Below are 24,727 nucleotides of genomic sequence, written 5' to 3'. Positions count from 1 at the left end.
AGTTAGATAAGTTTTAGTTTAGGGTCACTACTTGGAATTTTCTTCCTTTTACGGTCAGGTTTAGGGCACCCTCTTGTAGTTTCTTTTCACCCCCACCATAATCTTGTCACGTGAATTGTAGATAGCAGTGCTTACCCCGGGGCTAGTGCCCTAATATATCTGGTGTGCGAGGAAGAGTCCCTACTGCATACTTATTAAGCCACCCATCGGGTGACTCTACGCGAGATCTTGAGCCCACCAGCATACTTTTACCTCAAAGTATTCCCCTGTCTGCTGCAGTCTGTGTGTGTTACAGTGGCTGCAGTGACCAGCTTCTTCGGACAGCAACCTGAAGTGCCAAATTGGGAAGCATACTGTGTGCCTTGGGCGTCACCATCCGGCACCACTATCCTGTGGGGAACATCCTATTGGTGGCAGGTGGACTGGACGGTGTCTCACCCTGGCTTGTTTGGTGCAAGAGACCACTGAACTGCATCTCACCTAGGTGTCGGGTTTGGACTGACATTGAATGGAGGCTGGCGGCAAACGGCCACGTCGGCAACCGCATCATCAGCAAGAACCTGTGGCCTAGCTGTGCTGTGACTGTTGTGGGAAAGTAGTGCAAAAGTGCTAGCAACAAGTGAGAAGTTTTGGTATTTCTAACATTTGGCAGAAAGTATGGTGTACATGATTTGGTGGACAGAGTACAAATTGTCTAATCATCTGTGAAAGAAGGCGTTTTGAAGTGCAATGTGACAATCCATGTGGATTTTGTGATATTTATTCAAGAGGTGGATCTATATTATTTTTTAAAATGATGTGACAGTTTGTGTTGTTGGTTACGACAAAGTTTACTTCAAGAAATCAGGTGTGTTAAAGTAATGTACCTTTACTATTGGTACTGTGTGAAAACGTTCTATCGCTTGCTCCCCAGTGAGGTTATATTATTGGTCGAGCAGGGCTCGACTTTCGGGGGGGAGGAAGATGTTACAAGTGAACTATGTAGTGTGAGTGGAATGTATTTTTTTTTTTTTTTTTTTTAAGCCTTTATTGGCGAAGTACTATATAATGTTTTATTTATTATGTTATGTTACTGTTATTTGTAGAGCATAAGATAACAAAATGACCTAACCTGTACTGTGTAAGATTGGTGACGTGCATTTGTAAATAGTAGAATTCTGTTCTATAGTTCCTGGAAAGATCCAGAACGTGACATAACTTTTGTACAGAGTGTGTTACTTTGTTTGTAATGTATTCTAGAAAATATTTCTGACTGTTCTGGAAATATGACATTCGCGATCAGGCGTATTCTAGAATGTTAGTCAAAGTTCGCGATCGAAAGTAAGGTTGTGATTGGTGAGTCTAGGTGGCGATAGGGAACTCGTGCACGCTGATTGGCCACCTCCAAGGCCGGAATTTCCTACATATAGTGAGCGAGGCAGTGTTCGAATTAATTCTGTATCCTGAAATCTGTCGGTCTTGGTCTATCTGTCTGCGAGCAGCCTATCTGGTTGACGTCCCCCGGTTTCCGGGATGGCACTCTCCTCGGGTAAGCACTCTTGAATTCCATTCCTGCTAAAATTTCCGTAATGTTCCGATTTGCTTTTCATACAGGAGTCTGCCCTAACCTCGCCTAGATTCACCAAATTAGTTACTTATGACGCCTTCGTTTTTCAGCTGGGCTTACCTGTTCGTTTCCGAGGCATTCCCATTTCTTGTTTCACTAAAATATGTAGAATGTAGTCTAATATTATTTCTCTTGGGGTTTGCCTCTGGTAGTTCTGTATCACTTTAGGTACGCTAAGTTTTGGATAACCTTTTTCACATCACTGTATATTGCATTGTACAACTGCATTGGTAAATAGATGTACAGTTGATTTGAAATTTGAATTTACACTGCTATGAAATAAGCTATGTATATCACTGAACTTATAGCTCGTAACTTGGAATTGTATGTGAAATGTTATTGTAAAATTATTTGGTAAATAATATTCTTCAAATCTAAGGATCACGGCCATTTATTTCGGAACCCGCTATCTAAGCCATGTCCATGCCTTTGGTAGGTTCCCAGCCCTTTTCATCTTCCCGGTTTGTTGTTCACTAGTTGGCCCTACTGATATTTACGTACATGTTTTGTTGAAGATCCGCGTAATGCCAGCTACTGTTCCGAGTGTGTAGTGATTTCTTATATTGTGTAGTTTGCTCTTACCTTCCCCTTTTAACTCTGTTTGTGCCTTGTTTGGTGTAACCACTGTAGTAGAGGTAACAGTTCGGTCCAGAGATGTGTTCATGAAGCAAAATATTCACCCAACCACAAAATACTTTCACCTCCAAGGAAAACGTGATAAATTAGCTCTCTCTTGAGGCCATGAGGTAGTAAGGTTGCTACCCTACCACTACCAATACAACCCAATTGAAATAATTTGAGCTCAAGTCAAGAGAGAAGTGGCAGAGAGGCTCAAGACATTCAAAATAAAGGACATAGAAAAACTCACGTCAGAAGCCATCGACCATGTGACTGCTGCAGATTGGGAAAAGTGCTTCAATCGCGCGGAACATCTTCAAGCAGACGATTGGGCTAAGGAAATAATAAGGGACGATAGAATGGAGCCATCCATCATCAGTGTAAATGACAACTCGACAGATAGTGAGATGAGTGATGAGAATGACTAAGAAATCTTAGACTGCCTTTTATCTAGAAATCGATTCTTAATTCATTGTAAATTAATGTACACATATTCTTTAAAATAGTTCTTTTTCTATATTATTCAGTCCAATACACATTATTCAAATATTTAAAGTTATCAAGTAATAAAAGTATTTACGGCGTCCTGCAACCTATACTGGCGCGTGCGTCCCGAACTGCCTCAGCTAGCGTAATTTACATGATCGCTTTCCGGGCAATTTTCCAGGAAAACTACAAGACTTAAGAAAATATGTTTCAGATAAAAAATGTAAGTCAGGCGATTTTTGACATTTTTGCCGCAGACAAAATTTTATTGGCTGAAGAAATAAAAAAATGGCCGCTTACTGAAATTTTCAATACATGATTCTATGGATTTAAATGTATTCATTCAAGATTTTAGTTTTAATAATTCTGTAAAGTGGTTTATATGGAAAATAGTTATAGCACTGAAATCAGTAGTCTTTTCTGAAGCTTGTAGTATAATTTGTTTCGAAACATTGTATGAAGTAACATCAGGAGCTTGAGAGAGAACAACTTGCCTCGCGCTCCGAAATGATGTGTTCAGTTAGACATTTCTTCGCCAGTAGCTACATAACCTTGGCAACAGCGTAATTTCTCTGACTCGCCTAATTTGGTGGCCGCGACAATAGCTGTTATGTTTAATGTGATATGAAACTTAACTTCTTTCCTTTAAGCAGTTGGGAACATGTTGGTATTGGTCCTCTGCCAGCTGTAGTCAGGCTCCATCTTTCACCGGGCTCCATAGAGTCGTTAACGGGAACATCGCTCTCTCCTTCGGTCATCTCAGTTGGCATGACCCCGACCAGTCATCCTTCTACTTCTTAGAAAATCATCTTGAGCTTGTCTTGCGCGTTAAAACAGAATCAAGTACATATATGACATCATCTGGGACATTATGACAAATACTAAGCCTGCTAACATTAATAGGCTGTAGTCAGATTTAATATCGGCTTTTCTTAAAATACGAGACAGATTTCCAAGATGTCTACTGTAGTCTTATCTTCTTCTAATGGCTATTAATTGCTAGTTGGATTAATATTTGTATGTGTTGTGTTAAATATGTTTTCTCATTTTCTAAGCCAAGGCTTATTCAGTGCCTTCTTCTCTACGTATGGCTTGCTTAATCCTTCTTTATTTCTTGCATATTTGATGCAACTATATTACTTATGATGATATATAATACGTATTTTAAATGTATAAAGGCTTGTAGTAACTTCTTTTCTTCTCTCCTTTATATGTCTTAATATTATACTGCGTATATTTCTTATAGGATTTGCATCCGTTAACTAAGCAGTGTGCGTTCATTTGTGTGTTTTTCTGCTGTGTTAGGCGCAAAAACAATTTTGAACTTTTTCTTGTCATATGCACTGCCATCATGATCGTAACTGTTTCCTTATTTCTGCGATACTGTTTTCTTTGACATTTCAAGAATTTATGTGTTATATCCAACTCCATTGCGGGTAATCGTGCGTAAATCGATCCTGCCAAAATGCTTCGAGAACAATAGAATGGTGCATACTAGGTAAATGAGGAGAAAGGTAGTTTCCCGTTGCCTTCCTCACTCAGCCACAAGTTGCCATTACATATGAGACTGCGAAGCCCACTGAAACGCATGTACCCACCGACCCTATGAACAATATTTCCACACCATTCATAGCAGGGACTGGCTGCATAAGGAATGGTATTACTAGCATTGCTCATACCTCGGTCACTTTCATATTGTCAAAGCTAAGGATGAGACCGAGACAGGCCAATGAAAGTTCTAGCCCATACCAGAAGACATAGTAAACACTACATCTTGCCAGCAAAGGCATACTTATTTCTTATTTACCCAATATTGATTTCATTCACTAAAAATGTTAGGGAATACAAGGACTTCACTATACCAGCAATAAAATGTGAACCATACTTTCTTTCAACTAACTCAATCCTATATCATCATATAATACAAAAGATAGATAAACAAGGAATAGTAAACTTAGAAAGTTGGCCATGTGGTTAAGGGTTTGCAGCTATGAGTTTGCATTCGGGAGATAGTGGGTTTGAACCCCACTATCGGCATCCCTGAAGATGGTTTACCATGGTTTCCCCACTTTCACACCATGCAGATGCTACGGCTATACCTTAATTAAGGCCATGGTTGCTTCCTTTCAACTCCCAGTCGTTTCCTATCCCATCATCCTCATAAGACCTATCTGTGCTGGTGCGATGTAAAGCCAATTATAAAAAAGGAATATTAAGGTGTCATTTTAAGTCCATGGCACTGGAAGCTATTTATGTCAGTCCGTGACATCTGGAATTGTTTATCTGTGTGTACATGTGCAATGCCCAGCCAAATCTACGGCACACAGAGACCTGAAATTTTTAACATATGTGGGCACAGTACACAGCATTTCACCAATCATGCATGGCTGTGTCAAATAGCAATGCTTCCTTCAAGAAATGAAGCTATCAATGCCATCAACAGGCAACTTTTACAAGAATTATCCGGTGTTCTACAAATTTATAAGTCAATCGACACGACAAGAAATACAGATGAGGCTGTCAACTACACAACAGAGCTTTAGAAAAACTTGGAGTCAAGTCACCTGAGTACCCTCGAACATCTTCGAGCGGACAATTATGGCCCCAATCCTCCTCTTTTTTTTTTTTTTTTTTTTGCTTTACGTCGCGCCAACACAAATAAGTCTTATGGCGACGATGGGACCGGGAAGGGCTGGGAGTGGGTTGGAAGCGGCCGTGGCCTTAATTAAGGTACAGCCCCAGCATTTACCTGGTGTGAAAATAGGAAACCACGGAAAACCATTTTCAGGACTGCCGACAGTGGGGTTCGAACCTACTATCTCCCGAATACTGGATACTGGCCACACTTAAGCGACTGCAGCTATCGAGCTCAGTCCAATTATCCTTCTCACACACTCAGTCAAGACTCTGATGCTGAATATTGTTGAAGCCACCATTATGACTGGACATTCCACAGGCAAAGTAGTATTCATTCCTTGGATTCAAATCATCCCTTCGGATATACCGTTTCGATTTGTACGTCTCCAGTTCATCATTTGTTTGAGTTTTGCTATGTGAATCAAAAAAGCACAAGGGCAATCGCTTAAAGTTGTAGGACTTGTCTACAGAAACGGCGCTTCTCCCATGGTCAACTGTACACGGCTCATTCAAGAATTGAAAAGGCAAACACACTATATCTTATCTCCAAATAGAAGGACACTTAATAAAGTTTATCCGGAAACTCTATACAGAAAAATTAGTTTGTTTTTATATAATAATCTCTCTAAACCAGTTCAGAACAGAATAGAAGCTCACCTTGACCATTAGATTGGGGAATACCAGGCTGGCTTCAGAAAAAGCCGTTCATAGCCAGAACAGATTTTAACCTGAAGAGCATCATCAGGTACAAGAAGACAGGAGGACACAGCTATGTGGTTGTGTTTGTTGACTTTCAGAAAGTATATGATTCCATTGACCGCGAGCCATTAATGAATATTTTGGAAGAGTTTGGAGTGGATGATATGTCAAAAATTTGATCAAACAAACTCTAACCAACACAGTGTCGAAAGTAAAATTTATGGGTGCGATTTCAGAACTGTTTACAATCAGAACAGGTGTCAGACAGGGAGATGGACTATCCCCACTCCTCTTAAAGTGTGTTTTGGAAAAAGTCATTCGAGAGTGGAGGAAGTTGTTAGACCAAGAAGAAACAAAGGAAGATCAGTTTCAGACTTGGTCCTAAGCACAAAGGGGTGTACGTTGACTGCCTGGCCTTTGCGGATGATCTGGCCATTTTTGCTAACAACGTAGATTCAGCAGTCAACAAGATCAATAGGCTGTCAGAAGTTGCTGAAAAGGTAGGACTCCAGATTTCTATTCCGAAGACAAAATATATGACAAACATCTGTGATGGACTTGAATGGATGAACACTAATCTTGGAAAAATCGGTCAAGTCAAGAATTTCAGATATCTTGGTGAAGTCATCCAGCAGAATGGATTAGAAGAGGAAACAATCAATGTCAGGATGAGGAAGTTAGACCAGACATACCAAATGACAAAGAATATCTATAATAAAAATTCTATGAGTATAGGGCCCAAGTTCCAACACTATGACACAGTTGTAAAACCTGAAAGATTATATGCGTCTGAAACTTTGACCTTAAGTAGTAAAGGTCAAGCTGACTGGCTGGTAAAAAGAGAGCGCAGGGTACTAAGAAAAATCCTAGGTAATAGATGGGTTGATGGACAATGCCGAATGAGACCAAATGAGGAATTGTACAGCAAGACAGAACCTCTCACAGCGTCAGTTAAGAAGAGACGGATATTATTTTATGGTCATCTCTTGAGGATGACCCCCCCTGTGTGTGGGGGTGGTAGAATATCACCCATGGTATCCCCTGCCTGTCGTAAAAAGCGAGTAAAAAGGGGCTCAGAGGCTCTGAACTTTGGAGCGTGGGTTGACAACCACAGGGCCCTTAGCCGAGTCCTGGCATTGCTTCCACTTACTTCAAATCAAATCAAAATCTCTTTATTTGCAAATGAGGTGTCTACCTCGGTGGCAAATGGTACACTAAAATACATTATTGTCAAGCACTAAATATTAAATTAACAAAAGAAGAAAATTTTCCTATAATACAATATTATACAATTTACACTAACAATTTTTTCTATTAAACACACAGCTCATCCTGAATAAACTTATATTGTTTACAAAATTCTACTTATAATATCTCCTGTACTACTTACAAATATAGTCAAATGATACACAGTATGTGGAATTACTTCAAATGATACAGTACAACTGGTATAAGATTAAACTTTACATTGCATTTACTTTTTTTTTTTTTACCCATTCTGGAACCTAAGTAGCATAACGACCTGCTGCGTCTTAACCAGAGCCCCTTTTGCCACCACTTTTCAGAGTTCCTGAAGGGCCTTCACAGCTACCGTAGCAGTACCAGGGCCCTTGAAGTCCCCACTGTACTTTACCCCTACAGGCAGTCCCCTAATTTGGCTGTCCAAACTCCTTAGACCAGGGAATGGAATTCATTTATTCACACACATTTATTTACAATAATCTGCACTGGTCAAATGCCCTCTAACACTTCATTTATTTTCTCTGTTGCTGTTTATTCTCTTCTTGAATATCTGTACAGATTTTGGGAAAGGATCAAACACTACCCCTAGTAAACTGTTCCACTCCTTCACACGCTTCCCAATGAATGAAAATTTACCCCAATCGCTTCTGCTAAAATTCCTTCTAATTTTATATTTGTGGTCTGTCCTGCTGATATAATTATTTTCCAACTGAAGCCTCTCACGGATATCTCCCCAGGCTTGTTCTCTTGTATAGGATCTATATAATCCTATAAGTCTAGTTTTTTCCCTTCTCTTACTTAAAGTTTCCCACCCAAGTTCCTTTAACATTTCTGATACACTACTCTTTCTTCTGAAATCCCCTGTTACAAATCTTGCTGCTTTCTTCTGCACACTATCTATTTCTTTTATTAGGTATTCTTGTGAGGATCCCAAACACTGTTTGCATATTCCAATAATGGACGAACCATACTTAAGTAACTTTTTTCTTTTAATTCTTTATTGCATCCTTTAAGTAGCCTCATTATGACATGTAACGATCTGTATGCTTTCCCAACAATGTCATCAACATGACCCTTCCAGTGCAAATTACTTTCAAATCTCACAACTAAGTATTTGCACTTGCCATCTTTTGGGATAACTACCTCATCCAAAGTATATTCAAATTCAGTTTTAAAGCTCCTGTTTGTAAAAATTGTAACAGTTGATTTGCCTCCATTAACCTTCATATTATTTTCTTCAACCCATTGTTGGATACTTTCAAGGTCCCTTTGTAATTCTGAACAATCCTCAATGTTATTTATTTCCCTATAAACAATTATGTCATCTGCATACAATCTTATTTTTGATGTTATATTGTTCCCTAAATCATTTGCATATATTAAGAATAGTAACGGACTGATTATACTACCCTGTGCAATTCCCTTCCAAACTTTCTCTTCCTGTGATACATTATTTCCTAGTTTGACTTTCTGAACCCTTGAATTTAGAAATGTTTTTATCCAACGTGTAACCCTTTGCATATAATAAGAAAAGTAACGGGCTGATTATACTACCCTGTGCAATTCCCTTCCAAAATTTCTCTTCCTGTGATACATTATTTCCTAGTTTGACTTTCTGAACCCTTGAATTTAGAAATGTTTTTATCCAACGTGTAACCCTTACGTCCAATCCTATTCCCTCCAATTTCTTTAATAATATTCCATGTTCCACTCTATCAAAGGCTTTGGAAAGATCTATGGCTATGCAATCTAACTGACCTCCTGAATCCAACTGATCTGACATGTCCTGCTGAAATCCCACCAGTTGTGCCTCACAAGAAAATTTCTTTCTAAATCCATACTGGCTCCTCATGAACCAAATTTTATCATCACATATCCCTCTGATGTACTTTACAAACTATACTGGCCAGGCTGATTGGTCTGTAGTTCTCTGGTTTCTTTTTATCACCCTTTTCTTTATAAATTGGTATTGTAGATTCTTCCATTCTTTTGGTATTACACTATTATTTATGACATAGTCAAAGAGAAATTTTAAATAAGGCGCTATGTACCACCCCATTGTCTTTAATACCTCCCCAGTAATTTGATCACTTCCTGCTGCTTTTCCTTGCTGAAGCAGTTGGATTTCTCTGAAAATATCTTCATTTGTGAATGAGAAGCTTCTTGTTTCCCTCTGTGTCTCTTCCTCTCCATCTTCTGTTTCGGTTTCCAACTCCTGACAATCATCTACTGAATTTCTGAATTCCCTACTAAATAGGTTTGCTTTTTCAGTATCTGTTAAATAGTGTTCACCCCCTTCTCCCACCATTGTAGAAATTTGGATTCCTTTTCCTTTTTGATTCCTGATGTATGAATACAGCTTTTTTCCATTTCCCTTTGTGGTCATTACCCTCTTGAAGTATGCCATTCATATAATTCTTTTGCTTCCTTTTTCACTCTATTCAGTTTCCTCATTACTTGTGCCAGGCTCCTCACTTTCATCTATCCTATCCGACCTCTCTTGGTCAATTCTTGTTCTTTTCTGACCCCAACGCTATTAGGTTTCCAAGGGCTAGAGAGTCTTTCATTTTCACGCCCTTCTTGACCCTTGACTTCCTCTGGCCGATATCTTCATTTTTCAAAGTGTCGAGTCCCTTCCATTTTTTCCCTCTAATTAGTGTTATATAGAGGATGGTTGCCTAATTATACTCCCTCTTAAAACAATAATCACCACCACTACCATAATCTTGAGGATGACTGATGATCGACTAACAAAAAGAATATGGAATTTTATTCAATCTAAGGCAACAAGGCCAAGATGGTTCCAGGAATGCGAAAAAGATCTGAGGCAGATTGGTATTTCAGACCAAGAAATTCCTGACAGGAATGCATTCAGAAGGTTGGTGAACAACTATCAAGGTTTCAAAATGGCATCAGCTTCCAGAAGATGGAAAGGACCTTTGTCTGAAGAACATAAACAGACACTCATCACTGGGCTCAGAAGATACTGGTAGGAAGTCAAAGCTGGAACAAGAACAAGACCTAGACACTAAAATGAAGTTGGTTGTTACCACGCAGTCCATAGAGACTCAACTCGATGTATAAAAAAATAAAAAAAAGATCTTTTATATTGTTTTAATATTATTTATCATCCACCAACCTGGTATCTTAAGCATTGAAAAAACAATATAATTAAAAATAAAATAATGTATTTCATGCAATTTATGTAAAAATAACTGTGTGTTAATAAAATACTTTTTTCTTTTGCGTTTAAAAAAAATGGTTTAGTAACATCTAATGCTGTGGAATTACAATAAAAGTGGGTAAAGCCGCAGGCACATACTAGATGGATATAAAGATAACGTCCAGGTGGAGGAGGTTAATAATACTGGCAAATGATGGAAATTTACCTGTGATAATAAAGACATTTACAAGAAGATACAAAAGTTGAATGCTCGAAAAGCAGCTAGGATTGATAAGATTTCTGGGAATATACTAAAGGCAAGGGTTGGGATATTACTGCTTGCATTAAGGAGCTACACCAAATGAATGGAAAGTTGAAACAGTAGCCCCTGGGAAAGGGTGATAAATGCAAAGCGGATAATTACAGGCCATTTGGCTTGACATATGTTATTTGTAAGCACTGGGAAAGCATTCTTTCTGAATAAATTAAACATTTGTGAAATTACTAAATGGATTAATAGAAGGCAATTCAGGTTTAGAAAGATTACTTCAGGGAGTCTTAACTTGTAGGATTCCAGCAAGATATAGTAGGTATTTTCAATTCAGAAGGTCAAATGGACTGTATTGCTACTGACCCATCCAAGACTTCTGATAGGGTAGATCATAATATAGTGCTGACAAAAAAGAGGGCTATTGAACTAGACAAAAGAGTGGTAGAAAGGGTGACTAAATTTCTACAAAACAGAACTCAGATAATTAGAGTAGGTGACATTATCTGATAGTGTAATGATTAAGAGGGGGTCCCACAGGGAACCATTATTGGTATTTTATGTTTTCTTAGCCAACGGCCGTAGCCGTGTTGAAAGACCGGATCCCGTGAGATATCCGAAGTTAAGCAACATTGGGCGTGGTAAGGAGTTGGATGGGTTGCCACGCGCTGTTGGTGGGGGGTAAGGGAATGGAGGAGCGGAAAGGAACTGGCCACCCTACCGCACGTAAACTCCGGCTCAGGAACACCTCTGCGGAGGTTCGGACCTGCCTTCGGGCAGAATAACCCTACCCTATGTTTTCTTACATTTAAATTATATGAGTAGAGTTGGAATCACTGGGATTTTTGAAGATGATGGTATACTGTATAGAGTAGTGAATAAGTTTACAGTGTTGTGAACGACTACAAAGAGACCTAAATGTTACAGATCTCTTCACATGGTTATGAGGATATTTAGGGGTTGTTAAGGATGTGAAGGAGAGGGTATGTAAGTCTCTGGTAAGACCCCAATTAGAGTAGCGTTCCAGTATATGGGATTCACACCAGAATTATCTGATATGAAAATATCCTTAGGAAAGAAGCATGATGTGTTTTTGGTGATTTCCAACAAAAGAGTAGTGTTAAGAAAATGTTGCAGACTTTGGTTTGGGAAGACTTGAAAGTAAGGAGAGGAGCTAATCGACTAAGTAGTATGTAATACTAACATCTATATCATCATTAGCAGTATGTTCCAAGCTATCAGTGGAAAGATGGCGTGGAATGACATTTGTAGACTAATAAGCTTGAATGGAGCTTTTAAAAGTAGGAAAAATGATAAAATGAAGATAAATTTGGAATTTAAGAGGACAAATTGGGGAAAATATTCATTTATAAGATGAGGAATAAGAGATTAAAATAATATATCAAGGAAAATGTTCAAAAATTTCAAAGTTCTTTGAAATCACTTTTAAAAAGATAAATAGATAGGGAATCTGCCATCTGGGTGACAGCACTAAATGCCGTTCATTGATTGATTATGTTGAAATGACCTTGACTCACCCCCATCTCATCTGTCGTATTCTGCTCATTTCTTCCCAACATTTTGTTTCCGCATTCCGTTACGACAGCGGAAATTCTGCCAGCTGATCGTCTGTGTCAGCGCCGGATGACATCCTCACCACCTGACTTTCAACTTCTAACTTCCAGGATGTTTTCAGTGTGTCTGTGTACATGTCACTACCTCCTCTTTCTTCTTTTCTCTTCAACATATGTGTACTTAGCCATTTACACATTCTTAGAGACGGACCTACAGACTGTTGGAGAGGGAGGAGACGTTTTCCCCTGGTGCATGTCTCTAGTCATAATCTTCTTGTGCACTCAGGAATGTTGTGTGACAGGGAAACCTATGAGTTATGAAAATTTGTACCACACCTTGTAATCAAAGCATTTTCTCATACTACATTTCATTTTGGAAGTGAAAGGTGATTGTCAATTTCTCATTGAAACAAACTGAAAAGTAATATGGAAGGATGATTGGGTAACAGATCCCTTTGGACATTCTGGGATAGTGGGTTCGAATTCCACTGTCGGCAGCCCTGAAGATCGTTTTCCGTGGTTTCCCATTTTCATACCAGACAAATGTTGGGGCTGTACCTTAATTAAGGCCACGACCGCTTCTTTCCAACTCCTAGGCCTTTCCTATCCCATCGTCACCATAAGACCTACCTGTGTCGGTGCGACATAAAGCCACTAGCAAAAGGAAAAAAGTATCCTGTCTCATTACAAACTGAGTAGTGCAGATCTGAAGTTTACCGCGCAGTTATTTTCTCATCTATATACCTTCTCTGATTTGTATTCCCTTCTTGGTTTGTTTTCTTATGAAGTCTGAACTCTCAGTTACAGTATAATATTTTAAGATCAATCAATCAATCAATCAATCAATACTGATCTGCATTTAGGGCAGTCGCCCAGGTGGCAGATTCCCTATTTGTTGTTTTCCTAGCCTTTTCCTAAATGATTTCAAAGAAACTGGAAATTTATTGAACATCCCTCTTGGTAAGTTATTCCAATCCCTAACTCCCCTTCCTATAAATGAATATTTGCCCCAGTTTGTCCTCTTGAATTCCAACTTTATCTTCATATTGTGATCTTTCCTACTTTTATAAACGCCATTCAAACTTATTCGTCTACTAATGTCATTCCACGCCATCTCTCCGCTGACAGCCCGGAACATACCACTTAGTCGAGCAGCTCTTCTTCTTTCTCTCAATTCTTCCCAACCCAAACATTGCAACATTTTTGTAACGCTACTCTTTTGTCGGAAATCACCCAGAACAAATCGAGCTGCTTTTCTTTGGATTTTTTCCAGTTCTTGAATCAGGTAATCCTGGTGAGGGTCCCATACACTGGAACCATACTCTAGTTGGGGTCTTACCAGAGACTTATATGCCCTCTCCTTTACATCCTTACTACAACCCCTAAACACCCTCATAACCATGTGCAGATAATTCGCATGTACCGATATCTTCTTCGAGATGATGTTATTCTGTATGTAAATAGTTGGGAAGGTACTCTCATTTTGTGAAGCTATTGAAAAATTGTTCTAGTTTGGATATCGATCTTTCCTTATTTTGTGATATTTTTATGATGTTCATGTTAAACACTTCTATTCAACATTGTTTCTGATAAACCTATTTATTACTGGGGAAAATCATGTTAAGACTGATTAGTGTTAACAGGAGTATCTTGAGAAGGTACTGTAAAATTGGTATTTGGGTCTGGATGTTGATCATCTTCTACTTTCCTTTGTAAATATTTTTATAACATTTCACGTTCTTACCTCTTCTCTATTCAACATGTTATCTGTTGTAGCCCCTTTATTACAGGGAAAAGCATGTTAATATTGAATGCTAGTCCTAGAGCTATTTGTAAAAATATTGTAATATTGTCATTTTAGTCTGGACGTCGGTCATTCACTATTTTCTTTTGGTAATATTCTAGTAACGTTCATGTTAAACTTCTATTCTACATTGTACTCGAGATAAATCCTCTTTTTCCTGGAGTAATATTGGATTATGAATATATTTGAAATCTTGTTAAAATTTGAATGTTATTTTATGGCCTTCTTGCCATCGTTTGGAGATCATATTTTTGATTATATCCTTTATTACTCAAATTTACCGCACTGAAAATAGTTTGGTACGAACTATGTTAATCCTTGTCCTTGTTTCCTTATATATATGCTTTCAAACACTCTGTGCAATCCACCTTGGACCTCCACTCTGCTGTTTGTTACTTGCTTGGATATTTGAGTGTGATGCTTCTAGGTTTTCATATTCTTGACATCACTATATTGAGTTCATTACAAATGCTGCTTTACATTGAGAAATTGTAATCCGAAGATTACCTGGTATCTTACTCCTACCTATGTGTATGTTACTACTCCCTTGCTTGCACCTATCGTTACTATTGGTACAGTACAGCTGTTGGGTGTGATTAATGGTAGCTATTTTCATCTTTATATGTTGTAGCCCATCCTACTCCTATTCCACATGGGTAGCCACTAACCTTGTAGTTCCTCATAGCAGTTACCTAAATCTATGTCACAGTATATATATAAAAAGCTGTCCTCAAACTTCATCATAAATATTCGATCAACCATTTCATTAAAATCTTTGCCGAGCAGCTTGAATATTTTCCCAGCATGCCTCCAGTAAGAGTAGCATACCGGATCTTCTTTTTCATTACAGGTTAATATCAACCATTCTAGTGCATTTACCGCTCAGAGTGGTGGTGTTGACAAGTCTTTGAATGAAACACTGTGTGACTGTTTACACTGATATGATTCAGAAAATGAACATATATTCGCTCTTAACATGGTAGTTTCCCACAATTCTCTGCCACTGCTTGGCAAGCACATGCCATGTGCCAGCGACAAGCACCACCAACTCCTCAACTTCACCACAAATTCAATGGACTATATTTTCAAAACTACACCTCATAGGATTTTGAGAATAGTTTCAGAGTAGTTTCATGCCTGTTCAGCTGCCCTTGCATAAAATTCAGCCTTGATTAATATTCTCTACAGTTATCTCTTTCTTCAAATGTACATGCACTAATCGGCATGCATTTAAGAACACTCTGGAGGAATACACATATCAGCTCCACAGTTGGTACAGAGAAAAAAGAGGGAGTGTAACCAACCGCAAGGGTCAAATATGCAGTGATTCGGGCATGTAACCTCTTTTATACATGTCGAATGCCTCTCTGAAGAATGGTATACCAAGCTTGCTGTATTTCTTGGCATAGCTGAACAATGGTCTTTGCTGGAGCTAGAGTGGGCATCAGGTGCCATCCCTTATTGTCCCACACATGCTCTGTGTGGTTGAGGTTAGGACATCTAACAGACCACGGTAGCATACGTACATCCACGTAGACCACGCTGTGTTGCCCTAGTAACATGAGGATGTGCGTTACTATGCTGGAAGATGGGTTCATGCAATGTGTCAAGATATGTTTGGAGGACAGGATTGATAATACCATGGATGTAGGACTTGTTCGCCATGCTCACCTGAATGAATACAGAGACAACTAGAATGTGTAGCTTGTGGTCTCCCACAGCATTATCCCAACAAGTGTCCATCTGGTACAGTGATAGAATTAATTTGCTTACTCTCACATCTACAAACACAAACATGGCTATCACGTAGTCCAAGACAGAAATGACTCCCATCACCGAACACTGCTGCTGTCCATTCACCTCTCTCTCCAATGCACTCTTTTGCTACACCACCAGAGACACTGATGATGATGAGCAGGTGTCAGGGGGAAATGTGCCATAAACCTACCTTAACAACTGTTTGTATATTGTTCATACAGGTACACGGTGGGAGGGCACAACAGCTCACTGTTCTATCAGTAAAGGCGGCCTAGTGATTCTTCTCTCCAGGCGCTCATAAGTGACACTGGTGGGGTTAGGCAGCTATTGGAACCCTCTGTCCCCCATCTTCTCCACCACCAAAGGACCATTAACACATCACTCCCATGTGAGTTTCTATGCTGCAGAACGCCCAGCCACCCTTTCGGAGTTCCACTAAATTGCCTTGCCGAAATTCATGTAATTTTTAAATTTGTACTTGCTGCCATCTTCCGGGCACTGCAGACACACACTGTGATACAGATGCAATGGAAATGCACAGCCAACTGCAGACTCTATTGGTTGAATGACTTTAAATCGATGCAGGTGAATGGTGCTGTCCACATGTCCTCTTTACACAAGAACAGTTTGTGATGTAAAACCTGTTTGGATTGGACAATGTTTACTAGATGTTCTTTAATGCATTTCTGCTAGTGTATCTTGTCATTCAACAATTTTAGTAATTGGATGTACTTTTATAAGAACATGAATTTCACAGAATCTGAAAATAATGAACTTTAAAAAATACTCATTCTCCCTGGCACATACCCTTAAAAAGTATGATTGAACATCACTGCTGTGTTTCAACTAACTCTTTCTAAACTATACTTATACAGATTAGACATTTAGATTATTTTCATTTATCAAGCCAAAGTTACGGTCACAACTGAAGAAAGAGTGAGCAGACACCAAGAAATAACGAGTTCTCTCATTGTAGAAACTTTTTGTTATAGTTCTGTCCACAGCATTTATATTTTCATTCACATTCCTTCCAGCTATACCTTCATGTCACAGATGTATTGAAATGCCATTGCTATTACAAGATCTAAGCAGAAGCTGAAATTATCAGATATAATATCACTGAATGGTGAATAGAAGTAAAGGAAATTGCTTGCTGTAGGAAGGTGGAAATTAAATGAACTGCTGTGACACATTCTGATAGAAATACTGCCATTTTCAGAATAGCACCTACACCCTTACTTATATTTGGTCTTCAATAATCACTTGACTAAATATAAATATTTTTTTCCATGTGCTCAACACAATGGTGTCATTCACTATTCTATTTTTCATTCCAAATTTAAAAGTAATTTAAAGTATAACATACCGAACAACTAAAATCAAACATCTTGGCATGGCTCGAAGTGCATCCATTATCGTATCAAATCTCTGACGAGCTACTTGTGTCATATATTCCATATCTTGCTCAGTAAGTTTCGTTTTCAATACAAAATTGGAATCTCTGAAGGGTCTTTGTGTTAGAATCTCTGCTAATCTTTCATAGTCTGAAAGGAAGCAACAGGAAAACCTTGAATTATAGAATGACAATGCTAAAGAAAGATCTTGAAATAGAGTAGTAGAGATTACCAAAATTTCAGGAAAAAACAACTCTGGAAAATTATTTTAAATAATTTAAAAATATTATTAACCCTTTCAGGTCCCATTTCCTATTATAAAAATTGGTAGTAAATGACAATGTTATTTTGAGGTGCAAACAATAAAATATCCCTTCAATAAAGATATCTACATTCAATCAAACATGTACGATATAAAAATTTATCCAATTAGGTTACAAGAGGTAACCAAAATAAATTACTATGTAAAAGAGAATGAGCATGGAAATGTTAATAGTCAGAAGTCATGTCTGAAGTCAGAATCAGTCATTAAAAGACTGAAAATGTTCCACAAATGAATAATAATAATAATAATAATAATAATAATAATAATAATAATAATAATAATAATAATAATAATAATAATAATAATAATAATAATAATAATAATAACAACAATAATAATAATAATAATAATAATAATAATAATAATAATAATAATAATAATAATAATAATAATAATAATAATAATAATAATAATAATAATAATAATAATAATAATAATATTGAGAATATTTATATATATTCATATGACTCTGGCTGAGCCACCATCAAGTAGCGCCACCTATACACTACGTTTTCTTTGTCCATTCTGACACGTCACGATTGTAATCTCCATGTCTATTGTTTTCGCAGCATCCATCTTGTGATTTACGTATGTAATAAATAGTGTCATTTTAATATAAACCGTTCTGACCTTATTACTTTCCGAAACATCGTGCCTTTTCAACAGGTTATGGGCCCAGGATTCGCGTTTGGAAAGTGATTAAATGTGTAGTGATAAAATACACTGAAAAATAGACACGTGAAAATATCGTGTCACGCACGGTTGGCGAGGTTGAGTTAAACATTTAGCCAAGTGTCTTCTGCGAAGAAATAGTGTGTGAAGATGAACACTTCAAGTATGGTGCGCATCGAGACGTTGTCAAAGGACAACTTTGACACGTGGAAAATTCACATGAAGGCTGTGTTAGTAAAAAATCATAGGTGGGCGTACGTAGCTGGGATAAAGGTTTAATGTGAACCGGTCAGCGAGAACGCAGCCGCTATTACAGAATGGGAAGAACGTGACAGTGAAGCAATGTCAGATATCATCTTGGCGATTCAACCCTCGGAATTGAAACGGGTAAAAGATTGTGTCACTTCGCGTGAACTGTGGCTGAACCTAGAGTCGATTTACCAATCGAAGAGGCCAGCGTGGAAAGCAACATTATTAAAGAAGATCGTGCTTCAAAGAATGAGTGAAGGTGAGGATGTACACGATCATCTGCGGAGATTTTTTGACGCCGTGGACAAGCTCAATGGTATGGACGTGGCAATCTTCGATGATTTGTTATCCATATTACTTCTGTATAGCTTGCCAGTCACTTTCGGTGCATGATAGAATCTCGCAATAAACTTCCAAAGCCCAAGGTATTGCGCATAAAAATTGTCGAAGAAAGTGACGCGAGGAGCAGTGATCGGAACAACATGATGCAAAACTGTATGTCTGTTGAACGAAAATACAAGAACAAGAATTATAGAAAGCCCGCAAGCAAAGTCAATAAAGGCGAAAAAGGAGGATCCATATCTCTTCGTTGTTATCGTTGTAAAAAGATAGGTCATAAGACGAAGGAGTGCAAATCGAGTAAAAATGATCATGACAATGCTCACAAGGCCGAAGGAAATACCTTGCTATATATTACATCAGAACTGAACTCGTGCAAGTTCGTGACGGACCGCGACGCAGATACAGTGTGGTGCCTCGACAGCGGCTGTACATCGCACATGTATAAAAATCTGGACTATTTTTCACAAGTAGAATCCAATGTTTCTGACAATTTAAAATTAGTGAACAGTTCTACAACGAAAATAAATGCAAAAGGTGTTGTGACAATGTCAATGAGCGTTGATGGTTGTGATAAAAGTTTCAACCTATGCGATACATTATACGTACCTGATCTTCATACTCTTCTACTCTCAGTCGGGAAGATCGTAGACAGGGGTCACAGCGTAGTGTTTGACAAAACATCCGCTTGAGTTACAGATGCGAACGATAGTACCTTATTCATTGCACATAGAAAAGATGGACTTTATTACGTTAATGGGTCGTACGCCAAAGAACAGGGAAAAATTGCCCAAGAAGATACGCGAAAAGGGTCTATTATGGACTGGCACATTCGATTGGGACATCTAAACATAACAGATCTATGTGAGGCAGTGAAGAATAAAAGGATAGAGGGAATTGAAGTCATCGACACTTAAGAGGATTTTGAATGTAGATCTGTCTCCAAGGAAAGATGACACGTACCCCTTTTCCGAAGAAGTTCGATAGGAGAATGGAACCAGGGGAATTGATTCATTCTGATATTTGCAGCCCTAGGAGTGTTTCCTCGAATGGAAACATGCGTTACTTCGTCACATTCATCGACGATGCGACAGGATGGTGCGAAGTGAAGTTTCTTCATCAGAAAAATGAAGTCGTTAATGAGTTTCAGGACTTCAGAAAACGTCTGGAAACACAGAAAAACATGAAGATAAAGATTCTGCAGTCTGATAATGGTACGGAGTACGTGAATCCCCAATTCGACGCACTGTTGAAAAGCTGCAGGATCCTACGACGCCCGATGATTTCACGTAACCCAGAACAAAATGGAGTAGCGAAAAGGAAAAACCGCACACTCGTTGAGATGGCCAGATGTTTATTAATGCAGTCCGGACATCCTCCTTCTTTCTGGGCAGAGGCTGTTTCAACAGCGAATTGCATTAGGAACAGATGTCCTACAAGTAAACTGGGTGGACGAACTCCTTACGAAGCCTGGACTGGAAAGGTTCCAAATGTTTGTAAATTCGAAAGATTTGGATGTGAGACCTACTGCCTAAATCGATCGCTGAACATAGGAAAATTCGACCCTCAGGGAAAAAAGGGCATATTCCTCGGATATGCGGAGCAGTCCAAAGGTTTCAGAATTTGGATACCACAGGAACGAAAAGTGGAAATCTCATGTGATGTCAAGTTTCTGAAAGGAGACAGAAAAGAGCAAAAATACGATCTTGATATTTTTCCAAGTCAGCGCCCAAATGTAGAGCACTTTGATGAAGATCGTCCCAGGATAGAGCCAGAGCAGGTTGATCCTTTCATCAATGTAAACATAACTCCTAGAGACACAGAACGTGCAGAAAGCACCAAAGATCCGGATAGTTCTGAAGAAGAATTTCTTGGTTTTGAAAACGAACCAGAACCAGAAATACGACAATCTTGACATGCTCCAGGAAGACCAAAAATGATCCGTTCGGGAACACAAGGCAGACCTCGAAAGCTTTACCAGGAACACGGTGGAGGACAAATTGATTCGGTATGCCTGGCTGAGGTTCCAATTCAGATGGCATTTTTAGGTCCAGATAAAAATGAGTGGATGCTGGCGATGGCAGATGAATTTGTCTCTATTCTAAGAAACAAGACCTGGGATCATGTAGACCACCCAGAAAATAGGACGGCAATTGGAAGTCGTGTAGTCCTTAGGAATAAGGACGGAGCAAATGGTGAGATCACAAGAAGAAAGGCTAGAGTCGTTGCCAGGGGTTTTTCCCAGAGACCAGGTATAGATTATACTGAAACATTCGCACCAGTAGCACGACTCAGCTCAATACGAATGGCTATTGCGCTCGCTGCTCATCATGGAATGTATGTCTGACAATTCGATGTAGCAACTGCATGCTTAAATGGAATTGTTGAAGAGGAAATCTTTATGGAAGTACCAAACTACACCAGAGAAATACTTGAATTCATCGTACAGGAAAGCAACGCAACATCTGAGATCATAGCTGAAGCCAAGAGGATGCTGAAGATGCTGAACAAGGATTGTGTGTGCCGTATTAAAAAGGCTCTGTATGGCTTGAAGCAGGCTGGCCGGTGTTGGCATCAACGCTTGAACAAGCAACTACTAAAGCTTGGTATCAAACCAACGTCCGACGATTCGAGCGTCTATGTGAAGGGTTCTGATGCTGATGCTCTCCTAATCATAGTTTATGTTGATGATACTTCAGTTTTGGCATGGAACTCAAGAGAAATTGACGAGGTCCACATATTTCTACAAACGTCGTTTGAGGTCAAGGACCTAGGAGACATTAAGTACTGTCTCGGGATTGAGTTTTCTCGAAATGAATCCGGTATCACCATGAAACAGAAAGGTTATGTTATGGACATCTTAGATCGCTTTCGAATGTCTGATTGCAAGCCTGTGGCCACACCAATTGAAGCTGGAATTGAACTGTCAAGATCAAATACTTGGTCCAAGGATGATGGCAAGAGGCCCCCCCCCCCTATAGAGAGCTCAAAGGTGCTCTTATGTACCTATCAACTGCAACGCGTCCAGACATATCTCATGCAGTGAGTGTTTTAAGCCAATGCAATGATTCTTTTGGCAAAGAACACTGGCAAGCGACAAAGAGGGTACTGAGGTACCTGAAGGGTTCTTCTGATGTGGGAATCACCTTTGGAAGCGATACCAATAATTTAACTGGCTATGTAGATGCTGATTGGGCTGCATGCATCAACAATCGCACGTCATACACTGGCTTTGCCTTCACAATGTATGGCGGAGTCGTATCTTGGGAATCCAGGAAACAACGGACAGTGGCATTGTCCTCAACGGAGGCTGAATATATGGCCTTCAGTGAGGCTTCAAAAGAGGCAGTGCACTTACTACGACTAGCAAGGGAGATAGGCATTAACATTGTGTCGACTGTACAGCTATACAACGACAACATTGGAGCTCAGAAGTTTGCTGGAAATCCTGTCTTCCACTCTCGGACTAAGCACATTGATGTGCGACATCATTTTATATGAAAGGTTCTTTCATCTGGGGACATCCATCTCGAATACTTCTCAACTGAGAAGATGCCTGCAGATATATTAACCAAGGGATGGATAAGCACTGGAAGTGCTTAGACTGTCTGGGTGTCAGAAGACTGAAACGTTGAAGTTGGTTCACCCTTCGAGAGGGGGTGTTGAGAATATTTATATATATTCATATGACTCTGGCTGAGCCACCATCAAGTAGCGCCACCTATACACAATGGTTTCTGTCCATTCTGACACGTCACGATTGTAATCTCCATGTCTATTGTTTTCACTGCATCCATCTTGCGATTTACGTATGTAATAAATAGTCATTTTAATATAAACCGTGCTGACCTTATTACTTTCTGAAACATTGTGCCTTTTCAACAAATAATAATAATAATAATAATAATAATAATAATAATAATAATAATAATAATAATAATAATTTTTTTTGCGAGGGAGTGTGGAAAATCTTCAAAAAGACACTTGTGAAGGGTCCGCACTCCACAAGTGTGTGGGATTCTTACCCACTAAAAACCACACACCCTTTTCCCACGATGTGAGTCATCACCCCGGAACCGCTCTCGCATTACTTCAGGGTGATATCGTGCTTTGTCTTTCAGACGTCTTCCTTCTTCATTTCTCCTTTACGAACGTTCGTATGCTTCCAAATCCTTCTTCCTCTGACGAAGGATGTCCTCCACATGTACTGCCACGCGATCCCAGGATTCCTGGTTACGCAGCATCACCGAAATAACATTATCTGTTGTCAATTCTCCTAGTTCAGTTTCCACACATCTTCTCTGAATTGTCCAATGGCCGCATACAAAAAGGTGTGATATACGTCGTCAATATCATCGCAGTATATGCATGCTGCGTCACTCGCTCTGCCCACTTTATACAGGAATTTCCGGAAATATCCACGTTCTGTTAGAAACTGCGTGAGGTAGTAATTTACTTCACCATGGGCCCTTTCAACCCAGATATCCAAGCGTGGTATCAGTCGCTTGGTCCATTTGCCTCGAGGATCACTTTCCCATCTGAGTTGCCATTGCCTCATCAGTTGACTGAAGGCGCGCTTCTTGGCACATTTCTTTCCCAGCTCTCCTTTGGTATGCCAGATTTCATGCCGCTCCAATGCGAGTAGATCTATTGGGGCTATTGCTGCCACCGTGAGGATTGGCGGTTCGGAAACAGTGCGGTATGCACATGCAATACGTAAAGCCGCTCTCCGTTGTACGGCAGCTATCCTTCTCCGATACCAAGCAAATCTCAAGGATTCAGCCCAGATTTCAGAACCATATAGAAGCACTGACTGAACCGTCGACATGAGAAGACGTCGTTTACTGGATTTCGGACCTTTAATTTTTCCCATTAGTCTGCTAAGTGCAGTCATGTATTTTACTGCCTTGTCTGTCACTCTCTGAATATGAGTCCAGAATGTGAGCTTGGAGTCAAGTGTCACTCCTAGATATTTTGTGCTCGCAGATGTTTCTATCACTAACTCTCCAACAGTCATTGGTACAAGAGTTTCGATCCTTTTTCTCGTCAGAAGAACTATCTCCGTTTTGTGCTCGGCTAATGTTAGACTGTGGCTCATCATCCATTCTTTTATGCGCCGCATCACCTGGTTCAGTTTAATTTGAGCCATTTCAACATTACGAGCTACTATCGAGGCGGCCACATCATCAGCGTAGCCCACAAGCTTCGTGTCCTCTGGCATCTCCACACGTAACAAGCCATCATACATTATGTTCCAAAGATCTGGACCAAGGATCGATCCCTGCGCTGCCCCAGCCGTCAGACGCTTTGTCTTTTCTCCATCTTCCGTATCATACAACAGAGTGTGATCTTTGAAGTAATCTCTCATTATGCGCATAAGATATTGTGGTAGCTTGAAAGTTTCTTCAAGAGCTACCAACATGTCGCTCCATCTTGCCGAATTGAAGGCATTCTTCACATCCAGGGTCACAAGAAGTGTCAATTTACGGGAATGATGGTTGCCTGTTTGTGCCCTTTCTGCTGTATTCACCACCTCCCACACTGCATCTAGCGTCGAGTGTCCTCTCTGAAATCCATGTTGGCAAACAGATAGATCCCCTGCTAGTTGAACTGCTGAGAGGATTCTGGGCTGCAGAAGTTTTTCCAGGCCTTTTCCAGCTGTGTCCAGCATACATAAAGGTCTATAACCACCAAGTTTTCCTTTGCTGATTAGAACCAAACGAGCCATTTTCCATCGGGGACTAAAAACACCCGTTTGCAGGCAATGATTGTACATATTCAGCAACAGTTCTGGGCATAGTTCTGCTATTATCTTTAGCACTTCTGCAGGTATACCATCTGGTCCTGGAGTTTTCTTGTTACTAAGAGAGCTAATAGCTCTATTCAGCTCTTC

The 24,727-nt window shown here is 39.5% G+C and overlaps 1 protein-coding gene across 2 annotated transcripts in view; it reads right to left on the bottom strand.

Moving 5' to 3' along the window:
• Adck5 (aarF domain containing kinase 5) overlaps positions 1 to 24,727 on the bottom strand; it is a 458,263-nt gene that overhangs the window by 26,460 nt on the left and 407,076 nt on the right. The window contains exon 9 of one of the 2 annotated variants that reach the window (XM_067159697.2): positions 17,222 to 17,399. The exons of the other annotated variant lie outside the window; for it this stretch is intronic. Coding sequence (XP_067015798.2) covers positions 17,222 to 17,399 — 178 coding nt within the window. The remainder of the gene's footprint in view (positions 1 to 17,221; positions 17,400 to 24,727) is intronic. 2 annotated transcript variants of the gene reach the window in all.

Source organism: Anabrus simplex, chromosome 1, assembly GCF_040414725.1.
Source record: "Anabrus simplex isolate iqAnaSimp1 chromosome 1, ASM4041472v1, whole genome shotgun sequence".
NCBI classification, from domain to species: domain Eukaryota; kingdom Metazoa; phylum Arthropoda; class Insecta; order Orthoptera; family Tettigoniidae; genus Anabrus; species Anabrus simplex.
Note: the sequence above shows the minus strand (reverse complement) of the source record. Positions and strands in the feature narration are given on the sequence as shown.